Source organism: Empidonax traillii, unplaced genomic scaffold (genome assembly GCF_003031625.1).
Source record: "Empidonax traillii isolate 1590-97213 ecotype Southwest subspecies unplaced genomic scaffold, ASM303162v1 scaffold1274:size141774, whole genome shotgun sequence".
Lineage (NCBI taxonomy): Eukaryota > Metazoa > Chordata > Aves > Passeriformes > Tyrannidae > Empidonax > Empidonax traillii.
Genome location: NW_020956467.1, coordinates 48,138 through 62,690, shown reverse-complemented (window position 1 = coordinate 62,690; position 14,553 = coordinate 48,138). Strand labels below are relative to the sequence as shown.

The window sequence follows — 14,553 nt, the reverse complement described above, 5'->3', positions numbered from 1 at the left end:
GCTGCTAGTCCCCTGGCTACATGTTTTTTTGCTTCAACTAGCTTGAAGAAGAGAAACTCAAATAGATCTGAGATGCAATAGGATGGAGGGGTGTTAATTAAGGACTGTGAGTGAGCTTGGTTGGGGCAGTTCACTAAGGGGATGTGGCTTCCTTACACTGCATGTACAGATGTGGCTTTCCTACACATGCTCAGGATTGAAGATGGTGGGACAAGTTTAATTCAGGATGAAACTGAATAGGTGCAGGGCTTTTTTGAGTTTCTTTTTTATTAGTCTAATAACTAGCAAAATGACTCTCCTGAAAGTATGTCTCCACACAATAAGGAGGAGTGTTGCCAGAATCACTATAATTTCTTCTTAAATAACCTCAAGGCACAGAAGTGACACATGGGTAGGATAAAAGGGTGTTTCTGTTTCCTTCCAAGTGTTACTAGCAATTCTTCTGCGTGATGTGAGACTTTAAGGAGATGGGTGCCCTTCCAGTGAGGAAGTGACTGCAGAATGCACCATGCACAATTCTCCAGACAGAAATTTTCTTCTCAGTGCCTGCCCATATTTCACCTACAGGTAGAATTTTTCAGATACTGTAGCTTGCAAATGACTCACACGGAGTGTATCTTTTTTAAATCCTTTGGTTGTTGGCATAATGCCTGATTAATTAATAAAAGATATCTGTGGAAACTGACAAGAATTAAAGTTGAAGAGACCAACTCAAGATAAAACATCCTTGGCACTCCACTCTATAAGGAGTTAGTTTGAGCTGGAGTACTACCAGTGGTAACACAGTGCTTGCCTGTCAGCATCTGCAGAGCAGGTAGGTACACTCGTAGGATGGGCTCTAAATGACCTGCCTGCCATTTCAAGCAATAGGTGTCCTTCCATTGACTTCCATGATGTTTGGCTCTAGTTATTACTGTTATAATTAAGGCCTCTCTCTCTTGCAGTACCATACACGTCTTAATCGCTATTTCATCATTATATAGAGCAAAATAAGAATAACAACATTTTGTATTGCTATTAAGTTTAAATTCTGTATAAAAGTTAGCAAAGGCATTTTTTCACTGGAAGAAATTTTATCCCTCTTTGTAAGAGAGATCACTTACAAATTGTTTTGTCTTTATGTGTTGTGATTTATTTTTGATTCGGTGCCCTTTGTAAGGACATACTGCTACCTGTTTGTTTAAAGATTTTGAAATATTTTACTTCCCATTCTATAATATGTCACAATTACATCTGTTTGCTTGTTTTCATGTATCTCTACACCTCTTATTTTGTGAAGTTTGTTTAAAACATAAACCAAACATTTTAGCCTTATTTGACATTGCAGAATTCTGCTGTGAATACAGTTCTTTTCAATCTGGATTGCAAATATGTACTGAGCATTCCTGGAGCCAAATAGCATGCAGAGATACACTAGTTACTGCGACAATTTAATTACATTATTTAATTACATTTAATGCAAATGATGAAAGCTCATTTTTACAGAGAAGAGTAATTTTACTTCTGTGAAAATGGTGAATTTCCATTGGGGAGTGATTTTTCTTTTCACAGCACTGAGGAAGGCAGAGATTTGAATGGGTGCCAGATATGCTTTCATTAATATTGCCATACTTTGTTGCAGCTGTGGCTTTTTTTTTTTTTTTTTAAGAGTTGAAATTAAAAATGTTTTCAATTAGATACACTCAGAGTAATTTTCATGGCAACTTCCAATTTAGAGATTTAGATTAACTATGTGTAAAAAGGCAAAATTACTTTCTTGCTTTCCTCCTTTGACATTTGGCAGCACATCTAGATGTAATGGTTGTGTGGTGTGTTGAAGAGACTTCTGATGAAAAGTTTTATGGCTCTGGATTGTTACATTTGACGTGTCATTCTGCTTATTTACCATGAATGATGAGGGAGAGTTCTGATGAGTATCAAGCTGTCAACTTTAAAAGATGACATGAGTTACCTATTCATTTAAAAAATCACAAATTCGCGTGTTCATCAAAACAATGTCTTGTTATTCCTGTTTTCCACTGACCTTGAGATGAGAAGGTATTAGTTTATTTTTTGAAGATAGCAAGGGCTATTAATACCGAGAGATCAGGCAGTACTCCAAGTATCATGTGGTCAAAATACTTAACTTCCAATAAGCATATATTCTGAAATCTTTATTTCAGCTACAGTCTCTTCACCTTAATCTTTTAAAGCATCTTTTTGATTTGTCAGCAATCCTTACTGCACTAGTGCTTTTCCAAAATAAACAAACTAACCCAGCAGAGAGGATCAGAGAGCAGTGGGTAGCAGTGGGTCTTTTTTTCATTCTTGCTCCTGCGTGATTGGAGAAGGAAGTTAAGAGGCCATAGCCTGAAATTTCTTGAAAATGTCTCCCTTCTCTTTGTTTTGAAGTTCTACTGAAAGTATTTTCACTTTCAGTTACTACTTCACATGTAGCTGTTATTTTCAGTCGTGGGGCAATCTCAGTGTGTGGCAGCAGGAGGGGCCAGGAGGTGACCCCAGCAGTGCCAATGCCCTCACAAGCAGAGCACCATCCCGAAGGCTTCGAACACAGCAGGTAGAGCCGGGCACTGCTCGGATTCTCAGCAGTGCCAGACATGGTAAGGGATGAACCGGGGCCAGGGCCCTTCAGGGTGCCCGTCAGGATGGAAAGGAGATGCTGCAGCATACCTACTGGTCCATGGAGCAGATGAGCTCCCTGTAGTGCCAGGATCCTCCCAGGAGACACAGCTGGGAGGCAGCACACCTACAGCATAGCCCCAGGCTGAGGTGAAATAAAACCTGTGGTCCCTGGGCAGGGTGGGAGGTGAAAGCCCCCAGGGAGTCCTGTGAGTGCAATTAAAACCTGGTTGTGCCCTCAAGGCCCTAATACACAAATAATTATGTAATTTCTTACTGTCTTTAATCTTCCTGGCACAGGTTTTTCATGGATAATTTTAGCTTTCCTTATAAGTTGTGTGCTTTCCCAAAGTGCAATTCATTGCTGTTAACTCTCCATTTCATGTGCTTTGTTTCCTTTCCCCCTCCCCATGATCAGGCAGCAGACGCATGGAAGCTAAGAAGAATCTTTTATTCAGTTTCTTCCTTTGTTCTTTCTGAGGAACTCTTAAACCAATGAGCCTTTAATAATGTCCTTAAGCATCGCCAGGTTCTGATGTACACTCATTCCTTTTTTCAGAGCCCATTCACATTCAATTTCACTTCTGAGTATTTTCACCTTTTTAACATCAGCCTGGTCAACACATCAGTGTTAAAGGCATAAACTGCAAGGAGCCTTAGGGAATTTATAGCCAATATAAGGTTTTGGAAATCAGAAATCTGGCTGTAAGTTACTAGCTGCAAGAGCAATGACTTTGTTTATAAGCATTTTGAGGCAGAAATCAAATCTTTGCATGTGATTAAATAGTAACTAACACAGCAAAGTTCTTGCCCCAATTCAGGCCCTTGTAATTCATGTTTTTTATCGTCTGTGTAAAACTAATAAAAATATTTCATTGCTTTGTAAAATATAGTGGGTGTGACCATCTTCAGAATATTTCTGATAGAATCCAGTGTCTTTTATGTGATTGTAGAAGTACTAGACCAGTTCAGAATCTAAGTTGATTAAATAAAGTAATAATGAATGACAGCCCAAATAAGCAGCAACATTGACTAAGGCTAGAACTTTACAAAGTAAACCAGCAAACCATTCTTATAGTAATACACAAGAGCATCTAAGGCAACAGTTAGAAAAGGACAACCACTTTGCCTTGATTTGTTAAGGTACACACTGACTGAATTGTAGTTTATCTTTCTTTGCATGGTACTCATTCTGGGTTTCACTTTCACTGTTGAGAGGACGTTGGTAAATAGAATGAGTATTTGCCTTATGCAGTAGAGCCAGTGATTTGTCTCACATTCCTCATTGTCTGGTTCAACCTCTTTCTACTTAAGGTGTTTCCCAGACACTGCACAATTTTATAATTATTTTATTTTCTTTTTGTAATTTTTCAGTTAGTTATTCTTCACATAATGCACTGATCAAAGCCGCTTTTTTTTTTTAGCGCATGGCGTTTTTATGTGATAGAGATTTGTAAGCTATGACTCATAGATTTTTCTTTTTCTTCTTCTAAGATCATGAGTGTGCAAGCACTCATATCAAGAAAAATGGTCATGCAAATGAAAAAAAAAAAAATCTGCATTTTCATTCATGCTACTTTGAAACTAATTTCCTGTGTGAACTTCTCATTGTGAAGGCCAAATGAAAAGATATGTTTTTCCTTTTCATTCACTCATATAAACATGTGTGGATAGCTTACAGAATTGAAAAAGAAGTATTGAGTTGCCTATGTAATAGTTTACTCACATGCTTACAAATTGCATCCTTTTATTTGATTGTGTGCTGTAGCTTTATCCCTGTAACATGCAGTGTTGTCCAACACAGAACAGGCTCATGGAGAGGCTTCTTTTTTCCCCTTTTAGCACTTAGGCCATTGGTGATTCGAGGCAAAGCTGGCACACTGCACTTCTCTGCTTTGAGGAAGCCCCTCTATACTCACCTTGTATTATGTTAATAGACTGTTTGTTGTTTGCTCCTCTTTTCATCTCAGATCCTGAATTAATATCACAATCTATGCTCTTTTCTGTCTCTCCAAAAGTATTTTTTTTCTATAATATTGCATGGAGGGCAGTAGTTGATTTAATGATCATGGATGAATAACACTGAAATTAAAACTCATGTAGTTGTTTTATTTGTAAGCTTGGCGTTTATCTCAAAACTACTTTTTACAATTTATAAGTTCAAATGAGAATGAAACATCAGATCTGAGAGTCCAGTGGATTTTTCTGTTTGGAATGCTGACTCACTAGAGCACTTGCTCCTCCATTTTTGTCTTGTCTAAACGCAAATTCTAGTACAAATGAATAATTCTTATAGAAAAGGAAAATCTCTGGGTTTTTTTAAGTGAAGATTTTAATAATCTGGAGTGAGCCATATGGAATATTGGGCTAGAGTTTCAAATGTAGTCTCTTATTGTTTAAGATAACTATCAAAAGGGATTTTTAAAGCTACCTAAATTTCTATTTGTACTGAAATGAATACATTTTTGAGTGACAGTCTTTGAAACTTCATCCCCAGATTGCTGCATTTAAGGTTCTTTATTTATCCTGTGGTACTACCTATCGTTGTTTCAACTTTTCAACATCCAGCTAAGGACATAGTCATATTGTTGTATCAGTGAATATTATCTAGGGAGGCCAGTTTATCTCATTTTCCTTCTTTAGGCTTTCTGGCAGGGAACTGTAAATTGTTTTACGGGGCTATCTAGAGCCCATGGAGAATGCAGGTTAGTTTGCCTCAAGGTTCCCATCCTGCTGAGAAAGGAAATTCTTGTCAGACTGTTACTTAGTGATCCAAAGATGTACTAAAGGGCAGAGGGGAAGACGTTTGATCCCCTGACAACATGGCTGGGGATAAAGGTTGCCTCTGTGAATTGCTTCATCTCCACAAAGGTGGACTAGAAGTGCTGGTTTGAGAAGTTCAAAGCTCCCCATGCTAATGACCATCTGCAGAGCGAGCACAGAGGGGTTGAGAAACGATCATTCTTCCAGCTCTCCAGCGCAGGAGAAAGCTCTGGAAAAGGAAAATCGTATTTTTCCTTTGCTCCACATCTCAGCCTCTGGTCCCGCTGAACAGGATGGGTTCACAGCATAGGTGGGTCAGCAGGCTTCAGAATATAGCCTGTTGCCCAATCCTCTGCAAGGATCCAAGTCCTGGCTGGCCTGCTGTCAGGAGCTGCTGTGCTGCATAAACCTCTCCTTCCCACCACACTGCAGTGGGCAGCACTCACACTTGAGATGTTTGGGGAGGTTGGCACTTGCGGGCAGGGGAGAGCGGTGCTTTTCCTGTGCTTAAATGCAAGTATATAATCAACTTTCCTGGAACTCAGGCTGTCCTGAACTGAATTTGTACAGAACACAAGCTAAATGCTTTCTTTGGTATCTAGAGAGATAACACAAGAGAAAACATGAGTGAGTTTATGAGCCTTAGCTGAGGTCTACTATTTACTAGATAGCTAATAGCTGGGAATAAGATGGGGTGTTGGGATCAGATTTGGATTTAGTATAGAGGTAGTGCTTTAAATGTAATGTTAATGCTCAGAAATGTATCCTTTAGAGATAGGACATTCTGTGCCACTCCCTTTCATGAACCCAGCTGCAGTATCTTCAAGTTTATGGTCTAAATCTTATTTTGCAGCCTCCATCACCTGTATCTGTTTACCAGAGACAGCAGTGTAGGTACGTGCTCAAAATGACTACTGGACTGAAATCCTGTTCTCTGCCTTACAGAGTAAAGCACTGGGAATATTTCCTTCTCTGTCCTTTGGAGCTCCCTCACTGTACTTATCATCAGATACAGTTAGTCTTTTGCTGAAAGTTATGAGGCAAAAGTAATTCAAAAAACTTCAGTCTTTTACTTGTTAGATCAAAGGATGGTTGGCAAGATGGTGAAGAACAATGTCAGAAAGTTTCATCCTTTGCTGATTAATCACTGCTTTGGACCAAGTAAATGATGCTTCCTCTGAGTGAATGAATGTGACCAGATTTAAAATGATTTAGAGAACTGTCTGGCCATTTAATATAGGTTATTTTTAAAGTACTGAATTTAATTATAACATGGATTATTATCTTCAAAACAAAAGAACACAGACTAGTTTTAAAGAGAGGCTGAGCTACAAATATAGCATAGACGCTGGGTAGGGAAATCACACCTGTTTAAAAACTGTGGAGTAGGGACTCTGGTTCTCTTCTTAGTCTGAGCCTGCCATGCCTGTGGAAATAAGACCCAGTGTACTGTCTTTTATGTGCCATTTTCCCTGGCATCCTGTGCACTCACTCCTTCGATTGTCTTGCTCATTTCCAGTGCTCCTTTACACTCAGCAAAGGGACTGCAGTCCTGTGATTAGGAAACGATAAAGACAGGAATGAGAAGTTGAGCAGTAACAAGCTGTTTCTCTGGGCTTTTAGTCACTCCTCTACTAATTCAATGTACATTCTCTACAAAACTTGAACTCTTCCTCTGCATAATGAGAAAAGGAGCATGTGTTTATTGAGAGCCTCAGGTGCTCATTGTGTTGAGAATGTAATGCTATTCATAACAGATTGCTGTGCTAGGGAGGGTGGCTGTGGGTTTGTGAGCTACAGTCTACACAGACATGACTAAATCTGTCTCATCTTTCTCCTCTGAGAATCTCCGTGGTGCTTCAGTTGCTATTCATGCCCATGAAGGATCTGGTGAAGGAGAGAGTTGCTTCACAGGCCAAAAGCCTAGGGAGGATTTTCACCTTCAAAGAGAGATTAGTGGCAGTCCGCACGTCATTGGGAATCATATAGTCTTTTGGGGGCTTATGAAGTTTGTCAGGATATTTTTGAAGCAATTTTAGGGACAACCAGTTTTTTCCAGTAAGGGTACTTAGTGGATTTTTTTTTTTTAAATCCTTTTAAAGAAAGCACTTCAATTTTGGGAAAAAGAAAGGGTGGGAGGCCCAAGTGCCAGGGAGATAAACTGCAGTCACCACATGAAGACAGTGGGGCTTAGCACTTAACAGTGACCAGCAGCCAATCCCAAAATGTCTTAGTGCCCACCTGCAGTTTGGGATGTGAAGTTTGAAGATGCCTCTATTTATTTCACAAAAGCAGTTGTGATGGCCAGAAGAAAGAGTTATGGTGTGTGCTACTTTCACAGATGCAAATACTGACCTCAAAGCGTGCCATGCTTTTAGGAGAATGATAAAGCCTCCTTTTACTTTGAAAACAACTAGCATTGCATGAATTATACTGACATTCCCAATTTATGCCATGCATATTGTGTAGAGACTTCTAAGGAATTAATTTGTGTGTTACAAAATACGAAGAGTTTTTAATTCAGACTGGATATAATTTCACCCTAAAATGCATGGCAGATCTACTCATCATACTGTGTTACACAATTGTGCAGGATGTGTTTTGAAAGTAACCTTCAGATGATTCCTTGTTTACAGAGTTAGGATGTAGCTTTAAGCATTGATGCTACAAAGTGTAAATAAAATTTTTCTGCCTTCATGCTGCCACTGTTGGTGATCAGTCTGGCAGAGCTTTACTATGAGGAAAATTTCTTCCTACAATAGCTCAGCAACACATTAATATTCTGATGTCACTTTTAGCCTGAAAGTTAGGAGTTGATATGTTACTGGGAGGATATAAAAAAGTAAAGAAATATATCCCAACTAACTTAATACTTTCAGGTTTTTACTGTAGCTTTGCAAATTCTGGTTTATTTGACTTTCCTCACTGCATGAATCGTCTGAAATACCAAACAACTCTATGTCTGCTTTCTCTTTTATACCTTCACAGAATTCTCAATTCTTTCTCTCTTGTCTCTCTTTCTCTTTGTTTCTCTCTTTCTGTTTTTCTCTTTGGTGGGGTACCCTGAATCTCTGAAGCAGTGCAGGAGGCCGAACAGGAGGATGTAAAGGTGGTAGTGGACGCCCAAGCTCCGAAACCAACTAAAAAAACCAAGGGATCAGCTGCGAGCTGTCAGACTAGCAGCACCAGAAAGGAGAAAAAAGGGAAACACAAAGGTTAGCTGCATGCAGCTGAATGTCAGATGTTAAATTAATTCTTTTTTGCAGTCAATTCTCTCTCTTTTTTTTCTTTTAATTTCTTTGAAAATCTGAAAATTGTCCAAAATTAATTTCCTGAAATTTTTTTTTGAGATGGGAAAATGTGTGACTTGGTCTTTTCTGGGCATGTACAACCTGGGAGTGAAAGACTAAAATTTGTAAATGCAGTCTTTTCCAAAGGAGAGTGTTTGTTCAAATTGCAGAGGACGAAGAAAGTACTGATGGAAGGATGCAGGTGTTTTCCTGCATTATTAAAGAAATGAGAACCATCTTACTACAGTATGGTTTTTTACATTATCTGCAAGTAATGTAATTTGGAGAAACAGCCCTAAATTGCAACCACTTCTGTCCAGACTCTTACAAATTAGTATTTAAGTGGACACTTTGAAAATCAATTCAGCAAAACTGAGATAACAGCCTCAAAGGGGTTTTTGAAGTTGTTACATGAGTGTTACTCTATCCCTCCTGCTTGACACTGGAGAGGTGTTTGTATGAAAAGTTTTCTGCAGTGATTTTGTGTATGATTAGGTAAAATAAAAAATACACTATTGGTAGTGACAAAAGGCTCCTGGCATTCATATTTATATATATATATATATATATATGTATGCACACTCACGAAGAGAGAGAGGTTGTTATGCCACATACAGTTACCTTTTATTTGGTGGTGACTGACTAATGAAATGAAATAACTTTCAACTGTTCTTGAATAAAGCCACTGTAACACTATCCTGCACTGTATTCCTGTGTTGTGCATGTCCAACAGTGTCTCCATTGTTGCTTGGTGTATATCTTGGCCAATCTGTTTAAAGATAGCAATGACTAATAAGGTTAATTATTGAGGTCAGGGTATTGGGGCTTATCTATGGGGATTTTGCAGGGCTTGAGCCTACCTTAGTAAAATCCTTTACGTATTGCAGCTTAATTCTTGAGATCTGAATCTACAGATTGTCTCTCTGTCTGTAGCTCCTCTGGCTGCAAGGGAAGCCCTAGGTTAGACAGGCTTTAGAGTCTGGCCCTGAACTAAAGACTTTATTCATATATTTGAAAAAAGATGGTGTGTGCCAATACCTAGGCTTAAAATAATAAGGAAAAGTAAAAGGTAAAATTAGCTGAATGTAAAAATTGTTGGCAAAATAAATGAACTGAAAGCTAATGTCTCCCAATTTAATGTAAAAGGTAATGACATTCCAGTATAGTAATACAAGTGCCAAATTTTATTTTGAAGTACATCATGCTCAAGAGTAAAAGTTCTTTTACGAGTTTAACAGAAAACCTGTTTTAGGCTGAAAAGGAGCATTATGCAAGCTAATACTTAAATCATGGTTATGGCATAGCCTTGAGGCTCTGTTTCATCTCATATGATGTCTATTTTGCCCTTAAGGAGTGTCTGTGTCTGTGCTGTGTTCAGAACTGATGGTACTGTGCTGGTAGTTACAGCAGGTTTGATGTGACAGATCTGCACTGTATAGGACCACTATCTGTCTACAGCCATGTGTGTTCTGGGCAGTTTTCTTATGAGCTCTTGGCTAAAATATTCCAAGGCCCAGTGAGACACACAGCAAGGAACACTCACTGAAGTGTCTGACTCGCAGGGCTGTTCTGCAGAGCCCAGTGATGTGTGTCTGGGGCTGTATTTGTTGGGCAGCTCTGCCAAATGTAGGCGGGTTAGCCCGTGAGCAGAGTGTGTTTACTGTGAAGGAGCTGCACAGTTTTCTATTATCTCACAGCAGGTAACACCTAGTATTTTTCTCACATGCCAATAATATTTTTATTCATTTTCTGAAAGGTTCCACAACCGGGCTAATGTTGGCATATATTAATAAAAGCAAGTTGTGTCAGTAAAAGTAAAGTCACTTTATGTAGACTGAGAACTTTTGCTTGCTGTTACTGCTGTTGGAAACTAAAATTGTTAGCTCTGGAAATCTCAGCTTCTGCTGCAATCCTTATTGCTCATCCCATTATGCTATGTTTGCTCTTCCCTGGCCTCCAGCATTTGCCCAGCAGTTGCATCTTGTGCATGCTTCCTGAGAGTGGAGGCATTATTCATCCATTACACTAAAAGCAGTGTCGAGTATCCCCTCTCCTGAACTTTATGTTGATGATTAGTAACACATAATAGTCAGTTATATTATGTTCAGAGTGTGCACATACCACCATCTCATCCAGCTCATCTACTTTTTCTGTACGCTGGTATTTTACTGTTCATTCATGTATAATGTCACCCTTGGAATAATATCTGGTTTACCTTTGACAGTGTTGTAGTGTTTGCAGGGGATTGTAACTGGATTTCCAGTCTTCCATTCTTACCAAAGCTCCAAAATATTGCTTTATTGGACAAAAAAGTAAAACCAAATGCATCTTAAAAATTCCAGACGGATTTTACTGATAAATCCACTGCAGACATAGCTAATTTTGTACTTCAGGACTGAAGAAAATGTAGTGGTAACAGAACTCTGTAGTGGAACTTGTATCAATTTTTGAGTTACTTTTAAATGTGAATTTTAAGGATAGGTTTTATAATAGTATTGAATGAATTTGCTTATAACTTCAGCTCTAACTAATGAATATGGATGAAGGGTAAGTGGTTTTATGCAATTTTTTTTGGCACAAGAGATTTTGTTGGAGGGAGTTCTTTGGTAATTAGACCAAAGCTTGGGAAATTTTTTGCTTATAGCTTTGCAGTTGCTTCAGATTTGTCTCCACTCTGACAGTAACCTTTGCACGTCCTGTAAACAAGCAGGACAAATGCTGAGGGGTGAATTCACTTTACATGTTAAAATAGCATTTTAAAGGTTTCTGTTAGTATCTAGCTGTAGTGAATATTACCCTTGTAAGCACAGCCAAATCCTTTGTGTTTTAAGAAAAAAGAACCTTTAGACCAGATCCTATGAAAAATAAGCTAATTCAGAGAAAAAGTTGTTGAATTATACATGAATAGATGTTGAAGCTGTAGAGTAATGACTGTACTCTGATCTTAGATGTGTAATGCTTTTTAAGTGGCTTGAAGAATGATGAAACTACGATCAGAACAATGTGCTAAAGACAAATATGAGAAATATCAGGTTTAGTGAGCTTACACTAACATAAGGCAAGAAAAGAAATGTGACTAACTGCTCATGGCAGTGCATTTTGTAATTCTGTGATGCGTAGCATGGTATTCAGCAATTTTTTTCTAAATCTGAGTATTACTGGTATTTCTTAATGGCAGTATGCAGTACACACTGTACCTATTTTTAAAAAGAAGCATAATTTTTGTTGGGCAGAGCCTGCAAATGCAGTAAATTGATGACATTTTGTAGCAACTTAGCACATTAAATTGATATTTCTGAAAGCTTCGCTCTCCCATTTATGGTTTGACATATTATTCAGTATTGGAAAGAACCCCTAAGTGTAACAAATGGATATGGAATATGGTTGTCTTTCCAATGCAGACAGTGGATCAAATTCTGGTTTGATTTGTGACACTAATAAGGAGTGATTAAGGATATTAAGGATATTAAGGATATTAAGGATATTAAGGATACTAAGTGAACCCAGTGTACAGTATCACTCGGTGGTTCAACAGAAAGATAGTGCAAATAAGTGAAAGTATTTGTAGCAGGAGTCTATGGAAATTATGCACCCTACATAGTATTGCAAGTACCTCAACAGGGCATCTTTAGCTGTCAAAATACCTCAATGATTCTTTAAAATTGGAGATTCCTGAAGGTGTTACAAGTACACAGTGGTGTGGGTTATGTTGTTTGGTGCATTTTTTCTGCCAATATAGATTTGTGAAGAAGTAAATAAATATACAGGATAAAGTGATTTTTTTGGCTATGAATAGGGTAAATCAGGAAGATAAAATGGAACCTTTAAAGAAAATCAGAAAACCTTGCAAAGTCAGGAGTTAATACAAAGTGAAATCTGGTACGAAAATTCATGAATCATTCTGTGAAAAGTTGTTGTTGGTTGTTTGTTGGTTTTTTTTTGTTTGTTTGTTTGTTTGTTTGTTTGTTTTTAACAGCACTCTGGCACTCAGAGCATTTAAGTACATTCTAGGAAAAACCTGGTCTGAACTGCCATGGACAATATAAATGTAGATTTTTTTTTTTTTGTCACTGAAATCAGAAATCTGTGTGTGTTTAAAATGTTGAAATAAACAATGCCATCCCAGAAATTTCTCTTTTATGTTGCACATTAAATGTATATAGTACATTGGGTATTTCCTGCAGACTTTGAGAGTCAGGAAGCAGACGAGCTACTCTTACACACAGCTCTTTTCCTGCCAGGATGGCTATTTCACATTTTGATTTGGTTTGTTTCTTCCCTGTTTCTTCTCTCTCTTTCACGCCTGTCTGACTGTTTTGATTTGTGCATCCTGTCCCATTTTTATATGTAACAAGCAGCTACATTAACACTGGCTGGCTAAGAAAGCAGCAGCTTTTGTTGAATAAGAAGCATCATTTCACACTGTAACACTTCCTTTCTGATGAGGGTAGGGAAGTTCATGTAGAGCAGATTTATCTCGGCTTCCCTGTAAAGAGAAAGGGTAGGAGGAACAATGAATGAGTTTCCACCAACAAAAGTCCAGTTATTTCTAGATCTGACAAACCTTTCAGGTTGTGCTTTGGCGACACATGAACTTGATTGTGAAGAAGTAATTTTGACCTCCTCAGGATAAAGATTTATTAATGTACAGTTCCTGCTATTGTTCTCTAGATTTGATCAAAGTGAATGTAGAGTTTGGTGCTGAAGCACTTTTCTTTAACTGCCCTGGTCTGGTGTTAGCAATAGTCCTTCTTTTGATGGAAGCTCTCTAGGGGTCCTTTTGGAAAAAAATTCTATATTCTCCCTTCTAAACAAATCCCTTTGTGATTTTGCAGTTCCTTGAACCCAATCAATGGATGCACTGCCTCTATGAGAACAGGAATATACTGAGAAATGGCTTAGAAAATATTGACAGCAGGGTTTGCTCTAAGCCAGGTTCTTTAAAGGACAGAAACTATTTGTTCTGGTGTTAGATCTCTCTGAGATTCCGTGTTCTTGACCTCAGAGCAGGCCAGCCATCCTTTGAAGGTTTGTGCTGCCGTCCCTCAGTTGGAGGAAGAGCTGCTCTGCAGTGTTCTTGAGGAGCACTTGCAGGGTTATTGCTGGCCACAGCCTTGAATGTTGTCCACGTGGATATGACTTCTTTGTCAGACCAGGAACTGAGCTCAGAAAATGTGGGTTTCTCTTCTAGAGACCTCCTGCCTGACCTTGGTCAGCTCTTCAGAGCTAATCTGCAAAGGGCTTCATCTTCTTGAAACTTAGTCTGTGAACAGTATGTCTGTCTTCACACATCAAATTTGTGCCTTAAATGCAATATAAAATGAGAAAAACTTTCGTATCCTGCAGTTTTTCACTTGTAGAGCAAGGACAGAATTAACTTGTTTTCTGTGCTGTGTTCCTTTCCTCATACATAATCTTGTTTACCTTTCAGTCACTGAGCTCAATTACTTCTCTCTGATTTACCATACTTTTCTTTTTAGTTTCTTTTTTTAGTTTGCAAATATCCTATAAAGAAATTCTTAATTTATTAAAGGGGTTATTTTCAAATAAATAAGAAATCTGTATTTTCCTGGGGTTCTAAGGCTCAAATAATCCGTTAATCATTCTTTCCTGGATTTATAAGTTCATATAAAAGTACCTAGAGGAAATAACATTTGCTGAAAATACTTTCACAGCAAAATGTTTGCATGTATAAATACGTGCAGAGAGGAACATGGTGTTTATAAATATACAATTAGATTCTTTTCCTGAAAGATCCAGTTTCTGGAGATTCATGTAGTATATAGTCGAATATTTTAATAATGTTTTGGAGAGCTGGCTCCCTGTGCTTACAGCTGTAATTTGCTGCTGGGTAGGTTGTCACATATTTCATCTGTAAGAA

General features: G+C 38.2%; 1 protein-coding gene across 11 annotated transcripts in view; it reads left to right on the top strand.

Moving 5' to 3' along the window:
- The window catches only part of LOC114069490 (tubby protein-like), a 96,379-nt gene that overhangs the window by 34,871 nt on the left and 46,955 nt on the right, over nt 1–14,553 (top strand). For 4 of the 11 annotated variants that reach the window (XM_027906311.1, XM_027906304.1, XM_027906307.1 and 1 more), the window contains exon 4: nt 8,460–8,597. The exons of 4 other annotated variants lie outside the window; for them this stretch is intronic. In XM_027906311.1, coding sequence (XP_027762112.1) covers nt 8,460–8,597 — 138 coding nt within the window. The remainder of the gene's footprint in view (nt 1–8,459; nt 8,598–14,553) is intronic. 3 more of the 11 variants (XM_027906301.1, XM_027906302.1, XM_027906305.1) reach the window with 1 other exon arrangement.